Below are 25,256 nucleotides of genomic sequence, written 5' to 3'. Positions count from 1 at the left end.
TTGTAAGAATGGGAAAGATTTGTGGACTAAGAAATGAGTTGAGTAAGCTGAAATGTAACTAGGGCAAAGGCATGGTGTGCTTTTGTACAACATGTAATCAGCAGGCTCTTGTAGTGTATTCTGCAGCATGTGGAATGCCCCTAAGAAGTATTTCTGAAACGTGCTTTGCTAACTATGTAAAGCCAGTTAAACTGATCTAAGTGGAAGAAAGTGAGAGTAAGCAGTTGGAGCGCAGTTGATGATGAGATGTAACTTTGTGGTAAATAGTCCTACACCATAAGTTTCAGTGTTGGGGTTAATTTTTGAATTGTAGTGAACAAGCAACAGCGAATAACTCATTGTTGAACATGTCTTTAAAAAATAGTGTATGCCTTGTAAAACGCCAAGGCTTATTAAAGCTGCTATGGTGTTAGCACCACACCCCCGCTAAGACAATCACATTATATCATCGGCGCAATGCCAAAAAACGGCACCGCCTGACAAAAGTCCTGGAGAGAACTGGCCCAAGGGCAGACCCGTGAAGGACTTCACAACGGAGAGCTGACTCATGATTACTCAAACAATCACTTAAATATGTATTAGCAAAGTAAGAATTGAACCAGTTATGAGCTTGTAGCAGGGATGCCAAGACAGTTATGCGAGCTATTAAGTAAATTGGCATAGTTGATGGCTGGAGAGGCAGCGGTTAAATGGAGTGGTACAATGCAGGGGAGTAGCTGCTAATGGAGAGAAGGCTTTGATGCAAAATGAGGAAGTAGTTTAGAATTTTGCAGGGACTATCGCAGGGAATTGTGGTTGGGTAACATGACCAGTACACTGTGATGCAATGGGGTTACTGTTGTGAAAGCACTATCTTCATGATAGGTCATTTATTGTAAATACAGACTAATATGTGACAATTTTTATTGCACAAGTGCATTTCTGTAAACCGCTCAGCATTCACACAATGAAAATATGATTAAGCTTGTTGATGTATTAACTGAAATTGTACCCACTCACAGGAAATGGTGGAGCGATGTGCTGATCAAATGTACGTAACATCCCATGCACAGTATTTGAAGATCTGTTACTACACCCTGTTACTTGCTTTGAACGGTTAATTTACTGTGGTCCGACTCAGTTACTAGTTGTCGTTGTTCACGGTGACATTTCCCCGTCAGCTGGAATAGGCTTCAGCGGTATAGAAAATGGACATCTCAATTACGAGTTTGTAAATGTAAAAGTCTTATTGGGGGGGGAAAAGCAGAATCTTTGAAGTAAATGTTAATCTTGTACTGCGGCTGCCACGTTATTTTTATGTGTTTTGTTTCCCAAATGAGTAGTCATTTTGCAAGCTTTTTAGTGGCTGTGCACCTCGTGACTGAGGCAAGAGTGCGGATAATTCTCAGCAGATGACTGTTAAAAACTGTGGATTATGTTTGACACTTCTGATCTCAAATTATTTCTTGTGCAACGTTTGACACCGGGTGCTTCCAAGGGAGTGGAAACAGTGTTGCATTGAAGGTGTTGTAAAAAACAAAAAATAATAACAATAATAATTTTTTTTCCAAGGACTGAATTCCAGATTGACTTTTAACATTTGCACGTTTACTTTTGCCAGCCCCCTTTTATATGAATTTCTTTTGTTTTTACTAGCAGAGCTTTGTCGCAGTCTATAACTCAAAGTCCTTTTTACACTGACCAGGAATTTTGCACTCTGATTATGCCACAGTGCACTTTTAAAATCAGCACACACACTCCCTATGTTTACATCCACTAAAGCTACGGTCACAATGCAGGTCTATTATGATTTTTTTTTTTGCTCATATGTGACCTGTACAGTGTAACCTTGGTTAGCGTCGTTAATTTGTTCCAGAAGTTCAGACTCTAACCGAAACGGATGCTAACCGAATAATTTTTATCCCACAAGAAATCATGTAAATTAGGCCTGGTATGATAACAAATTTTGCTGGGCGATAATTGTCCGACAAATTAACGTCGATAATTGATATTATTGACAACATTTTTGGGACACTTTTTAAAAGTAATTATATGGCATAATAATGTGAGTACATCATATCAAAAGGAATAAACTTTAATTTCTCAAGAGTATTTAATATTGCAATTGGAATGTCAAGAGCTTTTAAATGAAATTGCAGATGCAATTGTAATAGCCTTATTGAAATGAACGGTCCGCTGGGGAAATATTACTACAAACTCTTCCCGTGCGAGCTCCTCGCACCATGAGAGAGCAGTGCGGGCACAGTGAGGGGGAACTACCGCTGTTGCTACGGAGCCCAATATCAAACTTCCAACATGAAACTACCTTCACCAATGTGCAGAGTGAACCCTCTTGTCATCTAGACTGTGTGGTAAAGAGAGAGGAAAACAAACATGAATGCACATGTCAATTTATCGAGGCCAGCAAAATGACCAACTTGTTTTGTTTTTTTATCGTTCAATTAATCGATTATTGTGACAGGCCTAATGTAAATCCAATTAATCCCTTCCGGAAAGCCAAAAATGTTAACACAAAACACGTTTTATAGTTTTGCAATTATAGTTTGACATTCAGAAAACAATTTAAATGTATATAAATACATATGAATGAAAGGGATACATGAAAATGTAAGGTTATTTTTACCTTCATTGAAGACGTGATTCTTGACGTGCTGTCCCCAAAGATACATGTGACAGCGAAATCAACCACCACCACCTTCTTGTTTTGACATGAGTTGTTTCTTGAATTCAACAGTGTGTATCACTCTCAATAACACAAAATGGAGCCAAAGAAAGTTGCAAGTGCTCATGACAAAACAGGACAAGATGATGTCCGCGGGGTCTCGCTGCCACATTGTGTTTTTGGGAGCAGTAGTCTTCAGTGAAGGTAAAAGGAACTTTAAATGTTCATTTAGCCCTTTCACTCATCATTTATGTATATGAATTTAGAATTGTTTTATGCAACTGTAAAAAAACTACAACTGTAAAAATTTGTTTTGTGTTAACATGTTTGAGTCAACCGCTGATTACATCATAGATGGGCGACGTACCTTCCGGTTGCCATTTTGTTTACTTGTTTACACGCTCCCCAGAACACAACGTTGCAAGTTCCCCACAAACTGCCATAGTCAAAAGTCTTTCCCTCTTGCTTCTTAATCTCCTACGTGAAATAATTTGGTTCAGAAAATAATAAAACATACCCGGTGGATATAATTCAGTTGCACAAAATCCTTGCAATTGCCACAAATATGTCAGGACTGGGACCATGTTTACATCCGTAGACACGTGTGACCTCGTATTTTGTGCTCCCGGACACACTATGTTCACATTTACAAGTCCACAAACCATAAAAAAATCTGAATTGGGCGTCATAGCCTGCAGTGTGAATGTTGTGTATGTTAGACGGGTTCTTCAAATAAATCTGTCTCTTCCATTTTCACATGTACGGTATGTGAAGCCCCTGTGTTACACTATTTTTTATAATTTTCCGTAACACTAGATGGTGCTCCTTTCATCTTTCAGTCCGGGTAAATGTTTGGCTTTTCCGGTTTACTGTACCTGTTACATCACATAAAAAACAAGGCATCTTTGCTGCTAGTTGCAAATCGGTAACAACGAACGGTGATATGAATTAACAGCTCAGTACATGCGGCATGTGCTGTACGCTTTAACATTGGTACACATTAGATCCACTATGGCTCTGGAGCTTGCAGATGACATGTTGAAAGTAGTGTCTGCCTCTGTTGTGAATTGAATAGGACCCACTTCCGACGCAAAGACTGGTGCATGTGCAGAGTACCGGCTCCGATGATTGATGGATGGTAGAGTATACAGTACCTGCAATGGTACTTGTATAATCTAGATCTGTTAATCCAATCTATAAAAGTCATAGCCCTTAAGCGTCAAAATTTCTACAAACAACATTGCTGAATTTAACAAGCCATTTCTGAAAATATGGTACCTCATGTAGTTAATACTTTACACCAGGAGATTGTGGACAACTGTAACTTCAATCTGAGCAACATTTGTGGGCGTTTCTATGCAAAGTTTATCAGTTAATGTAGACTTTGAAGCCCCTTTTGCGTGCGGAAGCGAGTCGGCTCAGCATGACAGTCCACACGCAGCATTCTTGAGCCGACGCTTTGCTAAACCGTGTTCGGGGAGGCAGGAGGGGACGTGGTGGGTTGTCAAAACGCCGGTAACGGAGGGAGGGGCAGTAGTAGAAATGTCAAATAGCGGAATTCGCAGTACGATCCGCGGGAGACTCCTCGGCAAAAAATACACTACTAATAGATATGACCTGAGAATACAACGACCTGGGTGAATGACAATATTCACAGGCATGATAGACAGACTTTCTATCTATGTAATAGCAGTAATAACAGCCGTTGAGGCAGCAGTGGTGTTAAAGATCCTGCTGTAAATGACGATGATGATGGCTGGATTTGGTTGAGAGATGAGGAAGAGCATCACAAGTGGACCAGACATTGTGATGACCCTGTTAATGAGCCCGTATCATGGAGACAGGGACCTGACAAATTCTGGTGTCTGGTGACATCATAATATGCACATTAGATGATTAAATTTACTCCCATCACAAAGTTTGGTTCATACTGATAATTTTTGCAATTTACAGTGTGCCTTTATCCATTTTCAAGCTACATCCTTTTGGAATAGTAATGTCAAAACTGAAAAGAACTCTGGCGCCTAAAGGGTTAACACAATCTAATTAAGGTGTTTACATGCGTTTTAAAAAGCTGGTTTCAACCAAATTCATGCAATAACTTGTTTTTTAGTGCATGTAAACATACTGGCTGAAGGGTGTGACAGACTATTATGCTGCTGTTAAGTTGGCTGCAGCGCTGGGTCAGCATCTGCATGGAAAAGGACACCCAGAATAGAACACGACAAGAGAAGCTCAACACAACACAGAGTTGTCAAATATATGTTCTTGAATGGTATATTAATTAACACGCTGGGCGGCATTATTTAGGCATTGTTGTAGGCATTTGTTTAGAAGCCATAGAATAGCTACACCAATCCAATTTTTAAAAAATCTTTAGTTACTGTCTCAGGGCGAAAACCTATTCAACTCCACATGCAGAAGCCTGTAAATATAATGATCTGAGGCAAACTTAAACCAAGAAACCTGTAATTTTCCCTAAAATTTACTGTTAACTGACAGCGATCATAAGAGATCATAAGAAATTGTCGATCTGCTGAAACATGAAGTGCTTTTAGAAGGTGTTGCTTTTGAAAGGGGTACACTTGCTTCTGGCGTGTTTTTCTTTACAGAAGGGATGAGTATAATAATAATAATGGTGTAGTATTGATAAGTAAAATATCAATGTACTGTAGGCTCTCAATGATTATGTCTCTGTCTTTTGCTGCTACTCGCCGCTCGGTTCATTTTGTTTCATCAAAGCACGTACAATTACAACACCACCAAGAATGGAGCTGATCAGCATTACTTTTTTTTTTTTTTTTTTAAACAAGTGCAACAGCAACATTAGATCATGTACATTTTTGGGCGATAATTGTCATTCGAACGCAGAAACAACTGGCTAAATTTGCCTTCAAACTATTTAACAATGCTGAGTGTTATGAAACTTGAAGTGTCACAAGGTCTCTTGAGATTAAAGATTTGGGCACAATGCCAGGGACAATAATAAATAAATTAATCAATCACACAATAAATGAAAGAAAGAAAGAGAAAACTTGATAATTTTGCCGGCCTCGATATGTTGCCATGTGCATGCTTGTCTCTTTTCCTTGTCTCTTGCAGCCAAATAGGCAGGAATAGTGTTCACTTTGTGCATTGGTTTGTTCTATAGAACAACGGCATGAACAGAGTGAGCCCTTTTGTCAGTCGTACAGTCTCTTTGCCTCTGTGGGTGGAGGCAGGGCAGGTGGTAGCATACACACAGACTTCAGAAGAATGTGACGTAGTAGAAATTCAAGTGTGAACTGAGTGTCTTGTGTCATCCCTAGTATACGTACAACATAACGGTAATGTTTATTTTAATATTAGAGAAAAAGACCCCTCTTCAAGCCCATAAATCCAATGATGTATCATGGATGGTTTTCAGTTGTTGCATGATTGTTTTTAGGCGTGTTCGATACAACTTTTCCACTTCCAATACGATGTCGATATCGCAGCCGTGAATATGGTTTGATATTGATCCGATATCAGCACAAATCATACACACTTTTATTACTTATTTTGTAGCGTGGAATGTTAAAAAATGTTTGATCAAGTGATGTGACTCAAACAGCGAACAAGAGTCTGCAACAGTAGGTTGAGAAAAATTGACCCATTTACTTCTTAAGCATGTGGGGTATAGTTTTAGCCAGTGTTGTGGCATCTTGGCAAAATATAGCGAGGTTCAAGGTGCTCAAGTAAGCGTTTAAACCTGACATTGTGCATGACAAGTTTTGCACTCAGCTGCGACATTTTTTTGGAGTTTAACGAAAAATACTGCCACATGGCCGACATCACTCCTACTCTTTGCGAAACACTTTAGCAAACAATGTTGTTGTTATCATGTGGGCGTTCTCTGGCCATGACGTGCTGGGGCGGAGTCTGGTATCGACTGCTCGTATTGGAGTGTCAATATTAAGGATTTGGCCGATATAACCCGATACTCCATCTGTATCGATATCTGATCGGGACACCCATATTAGTTTTCTTTCAACCTGTGGCAATATCATATCACACCCCACCAGTATTTCAGAGTAAAATCTACAATATCTAAGTAAAGACCAAAGCCATGCATGACATTTGACTTCTTTTTATAAAATAAAATTTTAAAAAAGCACAGGCTGTTTAAGAACAGGTCAACGATTATCTGTAATCATGCAGTCTTTCTTGATACACAGTAAATACTTTGTGTTTATTATAATGGTCAAATCATTATATAGAAACACTAGATTAGTCATTGACGGGAAGTAAATCTGATAATGCTTACCCGGGGGGGGGGGGTGTTACACTCCAAACCATACCACCACATCTGTCAAACATGGCATATGCTGTTATGACATGAGCATCTCCAGCTGCCAATGTGGCTGACTTTCTGGTGTTTATTAATGACGTGACGGTGGATAGAAGTAGCAGAATGGAAGTCTACTGGGCTTTGCTATCTGCTCTGGCTAAGGCAAATGATGCAAAACGTATGGGGCTTCACTATACGGGTGAATAATGTCTCAAGCTAAGCAGCCCATGAGCTCCGCGAGAAACATCAATGAAAGCGTGTGGGCTGGCCTAACCTCAACCCAGTGGAGCATGCTTTTTATTTACTGAAGCCACCAACTCAGTTTCACCAAGCAGTACAGTTTAGTATGGTCAAATGTTTTACAGTTCCATAGTCAATAGTTGTAACACGTACCAAAATGTAACACATTTATTTAAAGTATCTATCTATGTATTGCTTTTTGTCTCCAATTCGTTGGGGTGCTGCAGTTCCATGATTGGTTCACAGAGAATAACCTTTGTATGACAGCTTGATTGGAATGTGAAGAACACAAAACACACCTTTTCTCAAACCGCTTATCTGCATTTTATGAACAGCTGCATGCCAACAGGAAATGACAAAATGCTTGATGCCATCCATTGTTGCTTTTTGTTTGTTGCGTCACATTTCTTTTTGTTGACTTTGTTGGTCGACTCCGCAGTGTTGAGCCGCTGTGATGTAACTCCATTTACCAGGCTGATGCAAGCATCTGCATCACATCCCAATGTTGTCCTCGTAATTTTCCACCTTCTGAGGTTCTGACGCTGGTTTCGTCGCACATCTACTTATTGAATTCTGTTGTTCGGTGTCATGTTGCTGTGTGAAAGCGCACAGAGTTGCGGCAATGTTCCACTTCACCGTGTTCTGTGTAAAAGACACCAGCAAATAAATGCCTGATTGACTGCGATGGGCTCTGATCCATCAATTTTGTGGAATCTTTGTTTAGGTAGTTTTGTCCAGGTGAGCAAGCGGTTGTGTCTTTTATTTGCTGTATAAATGCTATCACCACAAATAGCGTGGCATGTATTTTACAGTGTTTACTGTCATGTTTTCATTGTCCCTTGTGGGTGTAAAACCAAAAAAAATTCTGTTCACTAGATTTCCTTGTGTAAACGTCACCTGTGATACATCATTCAATCATTGTACCAATGTTAAATGGTGAGATAGAATAAATCCTGTTAATATTGTAATGGTTGTGGTTATCACATGTATGTTTCCACTGAAATCTGTCTTCCTGTGATGGGAGTTGCAAGTCGGAATTAGAAAGTTCTGCTGCATTTGTACAGTCACATGCACTAAAAGGGAGATGTAGTGGGCGTTGCTTCGTACAGTACACATAGGAGGCAAAGGCTGGCTCAGAATGAAGATGAGTATTGCAGTTCCCTCTGCCTCGCCTGTTTGACCCCGGAGTTGGATTGGAAGGGAAGCGCGAGGAGTGTGGGGGCTGTTTCGGGTGGCATGAGCAGCTGTTGACAGAGAAGCGAGATCTTCCGGTTGTCATAGCAACATTTGTGTTGCCCACACTGCTCTGTGTGTGTGTGTGTGTGTGTGTGTGTGTGTGTGTGTGTGTGTGTGTGTGTGTGTGTCACCGTGTTTACAGCTTGTTTGTGCAGTCCTCACGATGCTGGAACATAAAATAATGGCTCAAAAATGGCTCGGCTGAAGCTTTTGTGTTGACGACTGCCACCTATTCCCAACAGTATTTGTCATCTTCTTTTTCACTTGGTGCTATACATGTACTAACAAAAGACATGGCTGCATTTGAATGTGTAGCATGCTTAATAAGATATTTATTTGAACTATGTATGTATATATATATATACACTGTATCTTTTGAAAATGTTTCACATCCTGTCAGTTGTCAGAATTGCATCATTACAGCCGCTGCACTCTTTTCTCTATACATGTTTGCATTGTACCGCAAATGTACGATTGTCCTCTGTCACATCACACATCATAAAGAACTTGTCTCACATCGTCTCACTCTGGCCTAGATTTGAAGCCGCCATATATACAATTCCAGTATGTCCTCCACTATCATGCCCATGTTTACATGCAGCAATAAGAGCTACCATATTAGGATGTGAATGAATGTCTGCTGTCTTTGTATCGGTAGAGCACCAGGACATAAGATTATATACAGTATACATGTGCTGCACTGAGGCGCTCTCTGTGTCCTCCACACACATTATATTCTTTGCCACCCACCCCCACACAATTGCATGCAGGCCTGCCTGAGCTGCTTCCCTGTGCACTCACAGCAACATCCATATCAGGCTATTTGGATAGTAGGTAAGATAGGGGAAGAAAGAAGAAAGACATTGCCTGCTGTAAATTGTTTACAGTCTTGATAGCTAAATCAGATGCATGACGAAAGAATGAGGCTGATATTGAGTGAGAACGCTATACGCGGTGACTGCTTGGTGATAATGATCTCCATTAGATGGTCATAGGGCAGGATTTCCCAAAAACCCCCAAATGCACCCTATCAATTAGAAGTGTGATGATATAGTGATATGGCGAACTATTACAATGTTTAACCTTAGGATACCATTATTGATATGCTCTCACCAACGCGTCTTTCATCATTCCTTCTGACTCAAGTCACTGTTATAATGAGGAGGAGGAGAGACACAACCGTCGATGCGCTTTATTAACGCGGTAATGCAACATGCAGTGATAACATTCACCCAGGAGCTGCTGTCGGCCACAACACGCCCGGTCACTTCACACGCAGACTCCCAAGCCTGAGCTAACACAGCTAACTCCCATCATGCTCGCTGATGTCACACGTCCCTCACCAGTCCTTTTAAAGGTGCACAATCAAAGTCACAGATATTACAACATGTTCGGGGTGCTCCTTGTGAGAGTGGTGTAAAATTGGGCCAAAGTCAGAAGAAGGAAATTAAACCAAACAATGGTGCGAATATGGCGGACTCCAGCTTGAAGATAAATTTGAAAGATGTATCGGTATTGCTTAAATCTATTAAAGTATGGACCCATTATGGCTTTTATTGTGTGGATGGGAAAAAGCTAGATCAGGAATTTGTAGTATGAAGGGACCTATGATTTCCGCATTCACGGAATCGTGGATGGAATCGCAGAATTGGCCAATAGAAAAGGAATTCACTGTTAAACTCGGAATCTCTCAAAGTGAAATAATGTAAATGAAATGATGTCATCGTGACATTTCAGTATTTCCTCAGCGGACCGCACAATCGTGGCGGGATCTCATCACAAACTCTAACCCGCCCCCTCCCGAACTAAACATGTCAAAACGGCGGCAAAAAAACTTGTAAAGTCCTCTCTTATGGAGCGTGAATGGAAGTTAGCGGTATTAGCTTAGTTTAGCAGAGCATACTAGCGCAGCTGTGTGTGTGCGACCCAGGCTTGGATGAGTGTTGTGTTTTACCGCTTTAATGTAAGCGAGCGTTTTACAGTTCCCGCTAACAATGTGCAGGTTCTGAGTTAAAAAGACAAGAGGCTCGTTTATTCTTGCACCCAGCTCGTCTTAGCCCTCAAGACACATTCACAACACTTTCCGGCTTTCAAAATAAGAGCACTTTTTCACCGCATCTTGTCTAACTGTGTAAACAAAATAAGGGTAACATGATAGGAATTACATTGGTGACAGCTTCCTTAATCACAAGCATGGGCATTACAGTTGGTTGAAGATTTTGTAGCAATGTGTGCAGAGGTTGACATCTCATTAGAAAAGTTAGCCAGGCTGCTTTCATTTCTCAATTACGAGGTAAAAGTGGCCAATGATGTATTGCATCAATAAATGTAAGGATTTTTGCATTTAATTGAATGGATATTTTATTCACTAACCCAAAAAGCACACATTTTACGCTGATAAAATAAGTGTAAAGGGTAAAAAATGGAATTCTAAAAAAAATCAAATGGAATTTGGGAACAAATAAAACAAAATTTAGGAAAAATAAAACAGATTTTTATTTTATTTTACTGAGGGCCCTAAGTGTGTAAAGACAAGCGGTATGCAGAATGAATTAAAGTTGTGTTTTTGTTTGAACGCTATAAACACAGATCGAGATGTTATCGTTATCGTGAGCCATGTATTGCATATCTGATTGTATTGCGAGGTGCGCTGAGATTCTCAGCCCTACTGTCAATTTTGATCAGGGCCAGATTGTCAGTGAACTGCTGTAATGTAAATTATGATCATCAATCAGGCACACAATTAAAAAATCAAAAGCCTTTTTGATTTTCACTGCAATCTATTTGTGGCGAGGTGGGCTTAGGGGGGAGGAGGCATGTCACGTGATCACGTAATTGTAAAATTTTCATAAATGACCATGCACTAGCAAAATGAGTGAAATACATGAAAAACTAAACAAATATGTTTAAAACTACAAAGTAATATTTTTGTTTTTTTAACAGTTTCAACACCAGACAGTCTAGTTTCATGATGAAACCTGGGTTTTACTCCGCCGTCTATTTGAACACCAAGGCGTTAAACATCATCGGAAAGATTATTTTGCTGCCAATTGACTGATATGCACCATTCCTGGATATACTTACAACTGCAGGCACCTGGGAAACGCTTACGTTAGACCAGCCACAAACATGAAACCAACTGCGACTCGCCTTTTGAAGCGTCAGTATTCCAACTACAAATAACCCTCAGACAAAAATGGTCCTGTTATGTTGACAATGATCCAGTAAATGCAGTCCACTTAAACGGTCCACATCAAGCCTTACAGGTATAAAGACATACAAACATGTATGAAGACATACTAACATACAAACATGTATGTAAATACAGTATTTTCCACATTTTGATCATAAATTTGGTTAACATATTTTTTACATGATTGTGCAGCACTTTGTGATTTACTTTGTCTGTGAAAGGTGCTATATAAATACATTTGACTTACTTACTAACATGGATACATTAGCCACTTCACACTACCAAATGATCTCCAAACTGTGAACTTGATTGGCACCTCACTCGAACCAATAGACAACATTTTAAACTCCGAACTTTTTGTGCTTTTGAACTTTTGTGCGCAAAAATGTACCAGCCCCTCTACAGTGTAGGTAGGTCAGGCCAATTACATTGAATCTTAATGATGACTGACACATTGCATAGCCAATGAAATTGTGAAAACACTAATATGCTGGTTGATGGGTTGGCTTTTGGCATTCTCTGGCATTCTCAGGCAGAACACGTTATTTGTTTAGCGCCCCGCTTTTTGCGTGGGCTGCGTTCATTGTAATTACCTCCAAGCGCAGCGCGAAGATTATGTTTTTGCTCGTGTTTGTCTGTTTGTTTGTGTACAAAATAACTTGAAAAGTTCTGTATGGATTTGGATGAAATTTTCAGAATTTGTCAGAAATGCGATATGGAAGAACTGCTTGAATTTTGGGAGTGATCCGGATCACTGTCTGGAGCCAGGAAATGTTTTAAAGGATTCTTTAACATTGTGAGATAGTGCCTCACACATTATTAAAAGCATTTAAAGTATAAAACGTATAGGTTCTCACCACAAAGGAATGATAATGTCATATGAGTGATGAACAGATGGAATTGGCGTCATGGTATATCGCCTTTCACTTAGCAAGGCTAGCGGTTGAGGCTAGCAGCCTATCGAAGGCGTTTCTCCAAGCCGCGTCTACATAATCCAAGTTTTTAGGCTAAATTAACTGTCGAAGCTCGCGCTTCCTTAGCCAAACAAACTGTTGCCTCTCACAGCACACAACTGTGGTGCAGTCAAGGAACGCCGAATAAAGTGCGAAGTCTCAACGCTTGACAAAGAGCATAGTCAGTGAAGCATAAAGACATGTAAAAAATTGTGGGCTTTCTAAAAGTGTTAGATTTTTAAAGATTTTTACCGATTTATGGGGAATGACAAAGACTATTTTGGAGGGGGAAAAAAACTTTTTTCAACCAAAAATCCACAAATTTGTGGGGCCGTGAATGATGAATGGCAGATTTGCGGGGTTTCGATGTACATGATTGTTTTTTTATGGATCTCAAGTAGGAACCAATTTTTCTCATTTGGGTGTTGAACTGAAACAGTCTGGGTAATCCCGTTATGGGACATAAGGAAATAATTTGCTATAGGATACATGTATCTATCATACGCAACATAATTTTGGCTATGAAATGTCACAGGTTTGTTGTTCATAGGAAACAACAGTTTAGATGGGAGTCTTAATAAAGGAAATTCAAAGCCTTGATAGCACTAGCACCAGACAAAACGTGTATAGTGCTGCGGTGGTGTGGTACCGCTCCTTTGCTGAGGCCAGTTTTTCCCCACAGAATTTGATGTGCCTGATGGTGCCAGTTGGGGCTTTTTCTTTGAGACCGTGCTATAGCCATGTTTACAAGCATATCATTCATCAGAGGAACCTGTGTCGTGTTTGAATTTGCTCTGTTATCACTTTTCAGCAGGCTTCTTTTCCCAGCCAGTCCTTTCAGCAAATAGCATGATCTTCTGTGACATGACAGTGTTTCCCACAGGACTGCAATCTATTTGTGGGGGTGGGGTAGATGATATCAGTCTAATTTGCATAATTGTCCATGACGTTTGTGCTGTAGGAGAGACGAATAAGATTGCGGGAGACACCTTTCTATCGCTAGTTATGACTCCCGCTAGTTAGCTGCATGCTTGTGGAGGTTTTCTGCACGCTTCCACACCTCGCCTTCCAAGGTGGTGGGAATACACACTCCCCGGGCTTGTGGAGGTGCCATGGATATCTGGATCTCCCCTGCCACGGTGAATACTTCGCTTGTATTGATTATTGACTAAATGCATGATGCAAAGTTACATGTATATAAGCAAAGCCAAACAGGTCGCGCCAAATCTATTCTGTGGCGGTCCAAATATGTCTGTGGTGGGTCGCCACGGATAAATTAATATGTGGGAAACACTGCACTAATCGTCAGCAGGTGGGGGACATTTAGTTAGTGGTTTTAAAGCAATCAATACAGTCGTTCGAACCACAGACTCCCAATTTGTGGCAATGTGCAGATCAATCCGTAATCCAAGGCACTGGTTGAGTTTGGGATGATGCACTGTTTTATTGCTTTTCCATTGTCAAGGTTTCCGGTGACGGAGAGTAGATGCATGATGACATCAGACAAACAGTGTGCCAAACAACAGCAATTGCTTGCAACACAACAGGACGAGAGAAGTGAGTCTGGGGTGTTAAACTTCACAACCCCACCTCAGTTTACCACTATCGCCTTTCACACAGGTCGCTGTCCCACCTCCAAAGCTGGAAAATTTTAATATATGGAATTCAAATCCCAGTTGTATATGTGAACAGTACCAGGCTGTTGTTGTTTGGTTTCTTTCTTATTTGTAGATTATCAAGCAACTCCAGTAGAGGCAAAGTGGGAGTTTGCGAAGATGCTCCCACGCGGCTCAAGGATTCCGTGATGAATCCTTTCAGGGATCCTTGTTGTTTGTCACCATCCCCCATTTATTGAGCAGGGAGAACAGATACGCCCATACGCATTGGTGGCATATGTGGTTATTTATTAAAAGAGAAAGCGCTTATCTAAGCCCCGTTTTTTCACTGCAGGTCGATCGATCAACAGGATCTCGGATCACCGTAATTTGTGTGACAGGCAGATTGTTGGGCCTTCTTGCGGTGTCAGTGTCACTCAGACACATTTTGTGAAACCCCCTAAAATAGGGTGAGAGATTGGTAGCTTTGCAACTGATCATCAGCAGGTGATTTCATTATCGTTCTTGACTTAAAGGAATGTTAACTGGTGGGTAATTTGCTGACCTACATTGGTTGCTGGCACTGGGTGACTCAATGAGAGAGCGACAGATGGATAAGGAAAAGCACAACAGAAATTTGTAACACGAGTGGTTCCGAATTTGCAGCCCTCAAATAGTGAAATGTTTTTCATCCAGTGGGTTTTCTTTTGGATATAAAATCAAATGTTTTCAGATATAATAATAATGACAATAATAATAATAATAATAATAATAATACATTTAATTCATAAGCTCCCTTTATAGAAACTCAACGACATTTTCCAAGATACTGATAAAACTATCAAGTATAAAGTCTGCATGTAACAAACAAATGAAGGACAATGTAGAAGCAGTTATAGTGAGTATGCAATCTTGAACGGGTGGGTTTTGAGTGTGGATTTGAAGCCGTGACGGGAGTGCATCACAGGAAAAGAAACGAGGTATGAAGTGCACAAATTGTTGTTGTGATTACCTGTTTTTAGGATCATTATTTATCACCCTGCCCCCATTCCACCATTACTCCCTCTCTCTGGCTTCTGCTTCCCCTCCCCCACGCTCCCTGGCGCTTCCCCTCCCCCGCTCAAGACTGCAGCCCAACCAGAAGCTTCAAAGGCGGGTTTTACTCAGCAGAGCAGTTCAAGAGAAAATGGCTGCTGTTTCCAGGTCTTGTTTGCACATCTGTCAGGAGGTGACTGTTCACGAGAAAATGGGGTCCCTGGTATGCTGGTTTTCAACAGCATTCTTTTCTCAGACCTGCATGTGCTGCTTATGTACTTATGATTTCTCCTTTGTTTTTGTTTTTTTACGTTCAAATCCACATGTCATTTTTGTTTAAAGCCTTTTATATTCAAATGATTTTATGTGAGTTGTACAGTTCTGAACAGTAGCACCTCATGTTGTCCTGATCAGCACGTCTACATTTTGTTGTTATGAGACTGGACAGCTTTGGACATTTTAGGGACTGACGGTGTGTATTTTTAGGCAAATGTTCCAAATACAGCATTGTCGAAGCTCGGTGCAAAACACGTCTTTGCATACAACTGAATTTCCCGGCTCTCAGCTAAAAAAGTCGCTGTAGAGCATTGCCAAGCTTTTTAAATAGCTCATTTTACTCAACCTCTTCTTGCATCTTCATGCCTCGTCTTTCTGTACAAAATTCACAAAAGGAGGTGGGGGATGGGAAATCTACAGTTGCGCTTAAAACGCGCTGGGCTCATCCATGGAACACCACATATTTGTCTACACCAGCTTTGTTTTTGTGGCGTGCAGCTGCATGCCATCTGTTTATTTTGAGCGGCGTGCACAGGATGTCCTGCTCTTAACGTCATCAGTGCCTCGCAGACATGATGAGCTATTCTACATGCCCACTGATCGTTTTAAGTAGTCAATCATAAATTCTAGGGGTGAGCATTTGACACACTTATTTTAGTGTTGTTTCTTTAGCGTTATTTTTAATGGGATGGTAGAGTCCTTCAGAACTCTTTCAACAACACGAGTGTTGTATTTAAGCATGGATGTACGTGGACTTCCCATAGCTACTCAAGACTGAATCGACAGTGCCTCTGCTGGTTGAAGTAGTGCACTCCATTTTGCCTCATTTGCTTTATTATATGGTTAATCTGCGCCACACAATCAACATCACGTACTAATGGACTGTGTATGGCTGGCTTTTAGTACATAAATTTCTGGTGTGCACACGACTCGTTCAAAGGACGTGCAGCCCACCTTTTGCGAACACGCATCAATTCGCAATAACAGTTGATAATAGTTAAGTTGACACCCAGCAGAACACACTGCCCCTACTGTTTCATTAGAGAACTGCATGGTATGTACTGAACCCAAACGCACAAACAACTTTAAAAGGTTCACGACTGCGCTGGAAGGGATGGCTCGGTGACTACATGCGAGCATAAGACGAGAGCGCTTAAGAGACTGTATGTCGTTGTTGAACAGGTTTGTCAACAGGCCCAAAAAAAAAAGTAGGGCAGACAGGCGCACTAAACAGTACCAGAATGCGGAAAAGTATTTTTAATAGCAGCATTCCCATGATGAGTGTAGCTAATTTCACAGTTTGGCACAGTTGGTATGTTTACATGCACTAAAGAAAAACAATTACTGCATAAATTCGGTTATTTGGTTATACGCTTTGATGGAGCGATCGGAGGGAGCTTTCTACGCATGTGCCAGTCTTCGTGGAGGGCCATGGTGCTGCTCTAACATCGTTAACAGGAGAAGAGGAGGAACCCAGAGGGAGCGTGGACAATGTTTACAACAACAAAGAGACAAATGAAAGCGAGTGACGCTGAAATAAGTAAATAGTTTTTTAAAGTACAATCATCCCTCGCCACATCACGCTTTAAAGTTCACGGCCTAACTCTATCATGTTTTTCAAAATATATTAATTTTAAAAATTATCTCTGTTTTGTGGTTGACTACAGCCTATTATTATTAGTGAAAAATATACATATTTAAGCAAATCGGATGTGTTTTGGCCTAAATTAAGCATTTTCAAGCATGTAAATGGCTACATGAATTAAAATAGAAATATAAGACATTCAGAAACCGCAATGAAAGACACATTGTGCTGTGTAGTTTTCTACACTGATCACCATTTGTCAGTAATATTACATTGCGTTACATTGATGAGGCAATAGCCTCAGCAGGGTGTACTAGTATCCAGAAACTGGAACAACAAGCAACTCTCCCAATGCTAACGTGTGAGTCTATATTATGTCTTATTTGATCTTATTATGTCTTATTATTATGTATTACCCAGTACAGTAAAGGTGACTATGGAGGTGTTATTTCATGTCTAGAGGGCTCTGATAATGTGAAAACCCTTATTTAGAAGATGGCAAACAGGTTATCTATGCTCTAACTACTAGGGGTGGCACAACATCTTGTGTCGCAATATCTTGCGAGATTAAAATGTGATAATGTAATTTCTTGTTCAGAAAAAAAAATCTCATGGTGGCTAGGCCTGGGACAATAATAAATTAATTAATTAAACACACAATAAATGAAAATGAACTTGATCATTTTGCCGGCATCAATACATTGCCACGTGCATGCGTGTCTGTTTTCCTCGCCTCTCCCCTCCACATAGACAGGAAGAGGATTCACTGCATTGGTTTCAGCACCTTGATGTGTTTGTTCCATGGAACAAAGGCATGAACGGAGTGAGCTCTTTTTTAAGTCATTGTCTCAGTGGGTGGAGGCGGGGCCGGTTGCATACACACAGAGTGCAGAAGAGTGTAATGTAGGACAAATTAAATTAGATTGCAAAATATTATCATATACTTTTTGTATTTTTTCATTGTATTTTTGTTCAAAGTAAAGTTAAAATCTCCTCTCATCTCGTTCTCGTAGACCCAGTCTCATGACACCCCTATTTACTACAAAAATATTCCATTTATAAATAAGGAATATACTACTTTGCGGAATTTAACTTATCATGGTCGGTCTGGAACAGATTAACCGCAATAAACGAGGGCTCACTGAATATGGACGTCAGAGCAAATTCCCATTGGGTGGAAATGTAGCAAACTGCTGCATTTTAACAGCAAAACCTTTTTGTATTCACAATTACATTGAAATGCAATAGATGCAAATCCTGCGTCTGTATTTCATCATCAGATAACAAAAGTATTGTCTGCCTCTCAATATAGAGTATTTTAGTGAGTGAGAAAAACATCCACAACCAACACCCTTAATCATACTTCATACATTAAAGTAAGAGTGGAATGCCCATTTACATCTGTTTACACGTCACTGACATGCAATGCATGAATTAAAAGTAATTTACTGCATCGGGGAAAGTTTGTTTTTAAATAGTGGTCAGAACAAGCCATCACAATGGTGATTTTTTTTTCCTTCTGTGCCTCTGAGGAGCACCATAACCACAAGAACCAAAACAGATGACATTTAAACACACATTGAAACATTGCACGCCTTTTGCATCGCTGCTCTCTAGGTATGCTTTTTGTTGCATTTTGCCAGTTTTTAGTTCAGTGTCTGTGCGGAGTGTGGCATGCACCTCACCTCCAAAAATAAGTTTGAGCTGTGGTGATGTGGACTGTTAAAGCTGTGTGATTGGTTGTACAGTCGTCCCTCAAATTCACTCTATCACGTTTCTTCCAAAATGTTAATTACCGGTAATAAATCATGCTGTTTCGTGGGTGAATGTGGCCTATTATTAGTAAAACAAAAAAATGCATATTGAACCATATTTTACATATTTTTTTGCCTAAATTCAGCATTTTCAGGCATAAAAATAGATAAATGAACTAAAATCTAAAAATAAGGCATTCACAAGATGCATTGAAAGATACTGTGAATGATATATAGTATTCTACACTGTGGCCGAGTGGTTAGCATGTTGGCCACACAGTCAGGAGATCGGGACAACCTGGTTTCGAGTCTCTCCTTGGGCATCTCTGTGTGGAGTTTGCATGTTCTCCCCGTGTGTGTGGGGGGGTTTTCTCCGGGCACGCCGGTTTCCTTCCACATTCCAAAAACATGCATGTTAGGTTAATTGGCGATTCTAAATTGTCCATAGGTATGAATGTGAGTGTGAATGGTTGTCTATATGTGCCCTGCGATTGGCTGGCCACCAGTCCAGGGTGTACCCCCCCTCTCTCGCCCGAAGTCAGCTGGGATAGGCTCCAGCATACCTCCACGACCGGCCACCGATGCCGTGGTACAACATAACACTGTAGTTTTATATGTGCTGATAATGCTATGTTTATTACCCTAGCTCTAATGTTGCTAACCTATGTTTTCATTTGCAGTCATGTGTAATGTTTCTTTTTTTAAGTGACAACGCCAACTACTGGCCATGCATGCATATTATGTTTTCAGTCATTTATAAATTGAAAATAATATAATTTAATAAATACACATTTCATAAATTTAATACAATTTTGTTTAGAAATGGGAATCAGTTTGACGTCTTCTGTACATGAAGCATTTTCAAAACGCAAGGTTGGTGTGTTGTCAACAGTACCTGGTGCCACGCTGATGCTGTAGCTTGTCTTGCCTTTCACTCAGAACGTTGATGCTGTTTGGTTTGAGCTTCAGCCTAGAACGGCAGACAATGGTGTTCCCGAATCATTGTATTAAGATAGCATTTATAACCAGTAGGTTGTGCCCCAGCTGTTTAATGAGCAGTGAGGAATATACACTGCATATTCTCTGCCACAAATGAGGTGATGATGCATCACTGGTAGGGTTGGGTATCGTTTATATATTATCCAATACCTGTGCCAAATCGGTACTTTTGAAATGGTGCCAGTGCTTAAACGGTGCCTGAACGGTCACTTAAAAAAGGGAAACTTACACATTTTGTATTCACCAATGCCGTTTATATTTTTACAGAATTTTGTGACGTCCAAGTTTAACTGAATAGTAATGCATGCACATGTTGGAAGATTGGCGGTTCGATCCTCACTCCCTCCACCCAGTCACTGTTGTGTCCCTGGGCAAGACACTTCATCCACCTTACCTCCAGTGCTGCCTGCACTGGTGTATGAATGTGAATGTTTGGTGGTGGTCGGTTGGCCGTAAGAGCGAATGGGCAGCCACGTTTCCGTCAGCAGCTGTGACTACAGATGTAGTGTTACAAGTGATACCAGTGTGCGAGTGAGGAGTGAATGAATAATGGTTTCACTTCATTGTGAAGCACTATAAAATCTAATATTAATCATCTTAATCTTAGTAATAATCCTAATAATCGAGCTATTTTTTTTTAATAGCTATGAAATTTTGACATGCATGCAAAAGGTGTAAAAGTGCTTGGTGGTACTTTTAAAGATGCTAAAAATATCTTTAAAAGCTGCTGTGAACTGATGTGTATGTTTTTTTTTTTTTTTTTTTTTTTTTAGTTCAAATCAGAACTGACAACCTACGAGAGTGCCTTTCATAGTCCACTTCAGTGTGGAAAAACCTTCAAGCATTTTGTCAGATATGGAGGCCCAGGTAGTAGCTGTAGTAACACATCATCGCCCATCTGATTGATGCTGATGCCCCTTCCCCCTCCCCCTAGTGGGACTTAAACCCCCTCCAGGCTTGCTGAGAATTAAGTGTGCAGTTTGGTATGTTGTTGTTGTTGTTGCTGTTGTTGTTGTGGCCTGGCTCCACAAGGCTAACCCCCTCAAGTGTAAGCTAATGGGCTGTGTGGTCAAATCAGGACACAGTGGCTGAGGCTCACAAACTCAAGTGTTTTCATTTCCATGCGGAAGAGAGCAGTGGGACTTTGCCTTTTGAATTCAGTTTTCCACGTAAGTGATGAGAATCTTGGTGGTGGGAAAAAGAAACGAAAGCAGTACGTGTTGTAATAACGTCTTACTAAAGCTGCTGGATTCTGTTTAGCATTTGGTGGGACTTAAGTAATCAAGCACTACCTTTTTTAATAGCTTCACTTTTGCCATGGAGAGATAATAGTTTTTCCTCAAATGTCTTCTGCGGTGCATAAAGGTAAACTCCCATAACAAAGATTATACCAAGGTGAAAGTGAATAATTCCTTTTGAGCAGCATGTTCACCCCCTCTAGCTCTGCACCCTTTGGTAATTGGGACAAGACTGTTTTCTGTATTTTGCTCCATCGCTCTTGTTGCTATGTTACCAAAGGGGAGTTAGAGTGGCCAGGGGCTGTGTTTTGCAGTGCACGTTGGACAGCCATACAAGCTTCATACCTAATGCAACATTTATTCCTCTTTGAATCCTCATTAGGCCCTTTTTATGTCTCTATTTTAAAGTGAAAAGAATAAAGCAAGAGTTCATGACTCATTCGGGGCATGCCGTTATCTTTTTCCCCACCTGTCTCCATTTTTATACCAACCTGCTTGTGTGCTAATAGTACAAACAATTCCAGAGCCACTTGCCCAACAAGAAAAGCTGAAATATTGAGAAATGAAAAACCTTGCAGGCCATGTATGAGTTGGACAGTTGTGAATGTTTCATTTATTCTTTCTAGTGTAAGCAGTGTCCTAGCATTTGCTGCCCTTCAGGGTTCTTTTAGACCTCCTCTATGGTTTACTGAGTCATAGGTGGCGCCACTTGCATCTGTGTGGAAAACCAAACATGTTTCAACTAGGGATGCTCCGATCAGGGTTTTGTGCTGCTGATTCGAATACCGATCATACATGAGTGAGATCAACCGATACCGATCGCATGGATTAACTGTACATTTTTAAATTTATTTATGATGAGCGCTATTGTCCATGGCCGCCATTTGCCATTAGACAATGCCAAGGGCCCCTGGCAAATGGGTAGTGTTCATTAAACAACAACACACAAATAGTGCTTGGAGGACAAGACATAAAACACTTGAAACACTTCAAAAAGTTCCTACATAGCCGATGGACGTAATATCTACTACCCCGTGAGAGAAAAATGAGCTCCAAACTAACCGCATTGCTTGTTTTTTTTGTTTTTAAAAACCAAAATGACATTGTGGTAAAAAGTCACATTTGGAGTCCGAAGACGAGCAACTCGGCGGGTAATTCTAGCTAGCTAGCTAGCTAGCTCGCTGCGGCCGTAAACAGCTAGGCAAAGCGTGTAAAGAAAAATGCGAGAGGTTGAACACCAGTAGGTTTGCCAAGGGAGTGATCAAACACGCTGGCTTTGATTTGGCGTAGCCTGTGTCAGGCTGTCAAACCGAAACCATTTAGGTTTTACAGGCTAGTGTTGATCTTATTCTTTTCTTGTGTTTTCTTTCTTTTCTTGGGAGAATGAACAGAATAAGAATTTCATTGCATAGTATAACTGCCTGTTTTACTATGCATATGACAATAAAACTCTTGAATCTTGAATTCTCGCAGCAATATGGGACAAAGTGCGTTCCTTGTCTGCTCAGTATGGGTGTTGTCAGCCCTACGTGACACAGCACACATGTATGTTCATGTAATGTCTATGTTGTCATGACATGAATCTTCATGTCTCCCGCCTAACGACATTAAATTCACAACAGAGGAAGACTAAGCCGGAGGGAGGGGGCAATGTTTACACCAACAAGGAACCAAGCTAAACCTACAAAAGTTGAAATGGCTCTCTTTTTTTAAGTATATGGATAAAATGAAACGTTACCTGTTTAATAAATGTCAGAATGTTCTCCAATAAGACACTTTTAATACATGACATGACACCAGGACGTATCCCGGTGAGCAGAAACACTTCACATGTATTTTAACACCAAAACTTCATTTTTGCATTCTCAAATGCTGACTGAAAATCATACAAGTGTATTTAGTCAGTTGCTGACACAGCAGCTACAATCTCCAAGCTAGACATAGTGTCCTCATTAAACAACACTTATTTGTCAATGCACATATGTAGCATATAATTATAGTTGCACATTACTTACAGACACTCAGTCTCCAGCAAAAGCAGAACCGCATTAGAAAGTATTCAGTAACAGAATGTATGCTCTGTAGCATTCAAGTTGCGTCCCAGACTGTTTCATAACAAGCTTGAGTAAATGAATTATTGTAGCCTTGAAGTGTAGCCTTGAGGTGTAGCCAAAACCTGAACCGCCACCCTACTTTAATTGTTCGATATTTTTTTCAACACAAAAAAAATTACTTTGCCTATTTTTATTTGAATTTATTTGAAATTGCCAACATTTTTCAAATTTTTCTCATTTTTCATCATTTTCAGCATGGTATAAATGTATGAGGCGGAGCTCTGTGACTTGTTTGCTTGACAATGTAACCTAAGCCAGAGTAGTAGAGCCAGAGCTTACAGCACAGAGCGCCGTCAGAAGTTGACCAAATAAATATGAAACTGCCTATCGTTGGATACAGGGGTCACGGTTCGGTACACGTGTATCGAAAGGATCGATACAGATACATGTATTGTTACACCCCTTTTAATTACGTTACATTTTTTAGCGTAATTAACGCACACGCATCATTGCAAACCACGACTTTCTATGACAACAGACGGCGGCACAGTGTAGCTCCCCATAGAGTCACATAGTGTCTGACGCTCTTTAATAACTTTATTCTTACCTGAACACATAAACAGCAGTGCAATCCAACACCATATATGTATCTCCAACTCCAAACAAACATGCCTCTACTCCATTAATTGGAACAACACTTCCTCATTGTCACGAGGCAGACCGCGAGACGTGTTCACTTATACCTCGAACATCACATCAACGTCTTTGTTACGTGTGTATGGGTGGTCTAAATCAACAGAAATGCAAAGAAAATCAATAAGTGGATATTCTTATCACTCACCGTGTAACTCCTAATGCGGAAGTACAATTTGCTGCATTTAAGTGTGTTCGGAAATCCCAGAAAATTCACTCAAAACATGTGATAGCAACATAATTGACGTGGTTTCTCTGAACGCCACTCCTCATTGCTCATAATAAACCTGGATCCAATTCATATATTCTGCTATTAAAGAAACCAGTGTTAGGTAAATAGATTTTCATACGTGTGCCATCTCTTGATTTAAATTTGAAGTTAATTTGGTGCTGTTAATACATACAAATATATAAAATCCTGTCACTTACTTTCCTTCAATAAAATACAGTAAAAATGGGCATATTTCATAGTAATGGTTTAATTTATTTTGAACATGCATGCGAGTTACATTGGAATACATCACATAGTAAAATTCACTGTTCAAAATGTCTAAAAAGGAGTAGGAAGAAGCAAAGCTTACCTAATCCTATCCCCCCCCCCATCCGTTTCCCATCAATTGCAATACATCTGTTCACTTCCTGTATTCCAAATGTACTCTTTGCTATTTTAAAATGCATAGGAAAATGATAATCATAATCATTTGATTTATACAGTGTATATATACAGTATATATGATAAATAAGTCACACTTGGCTACAAGCAGGACCAGCCAAACGATGAAAAAAATAATTTATATGCCATAGTATTCATGTCACCTCAGTTCAGTTTGGCTCGACCTTTCAGCACAGCGCACATGCTGTGTCAATGACCTGTTTATATTGAGAAGTTATTTTGTTTCTAAGCGTTTGAAAAACACAGCGTAATAATTGATGATTAATTTTCTGTTGATGCTGTAATTGTGCTAGAAATCGTCATGGTGTCACCAGGCGTGAATCAAGCGATTGTTATGATGAACTTTGCATGCATGCGATGTTCATCTGGCAGAACGTTGACAATCATGCCGTTTCTGTAAAAAAGATAAACATGCGCATTGTTGCACTGATGTGAGAGCAGAGACCTAAATGTTAATCTTGCTTCTATTTTTGTTTGCTCGCTCTCTTCCCAGGAGTGAGCCGAGCCTTCCAGCAGACCCTCCTGTTTCTTTGGGCTAAAATGAGTATTACCAGTGACGAAGTGAACTTCTTGGTCTACAGATACCTCCAAGAATCAGGTTGGTCCCAACACTCAACTGAAAATGCATACACTGGTGTCATTTTGGCTGTTTGTTTCTGTCTGAATGATGCAAATAAATAAATAAATAAATAAATAAAAAGTAAGCTAAGCCATGCACAACTGGAGGGGAAAAAATTAGGGCACCCCATGGAGTAAATTAC

General features: G+C 40.2%; 1 protein-coding gene across 1 annotated transcript in view; it reads left to right on the top strand.

Moving 5' to 3' along the window:
- tbl1x (transducin beta like 1 X-linked) overlaps positions 1-25,256 on the top strand; it is a 39,276-nt gene that overhangs the window by 4,561 nt on the left and 9,459 nt on the right. Inside the window, exon 2 of the mRNA XM_054786560.1 lies at positions 24,989-25,093. Coding sequence (XP_054642535.1) covers positions 25,036-25,093 — 58 coding nt within the window. The 5' untranslated portion in view covers positions 24,989-25,035. The remainder of the gene's footprint in view (positions 1-24,988; positions 25,094-25,256) is intronic.

The sequence above is a fragment of the Dunckerocampus dactyliophorus genome, chromosome 9, assembly GCF_027744805.1.
Source record: "Dunckerocampus dactyliophorus isolate RoL2022-P2 chromosome 9, RoL_Ddac_1.1, whole genome shotgun sequence".
Classification (NCBI taxonomy): domain Eukaryota; kingdom Metazoa; phylum Chordata; class Actinopteri; order Syngnathiformes; family Syngnathidae; genus Dunckerocampus; species Dunckerocampus dactyliophorus.
Note: the sequence above shows the minus strand (reverse complement) of the source record. Positions and strands in the feature narration are given on the sequence as shown.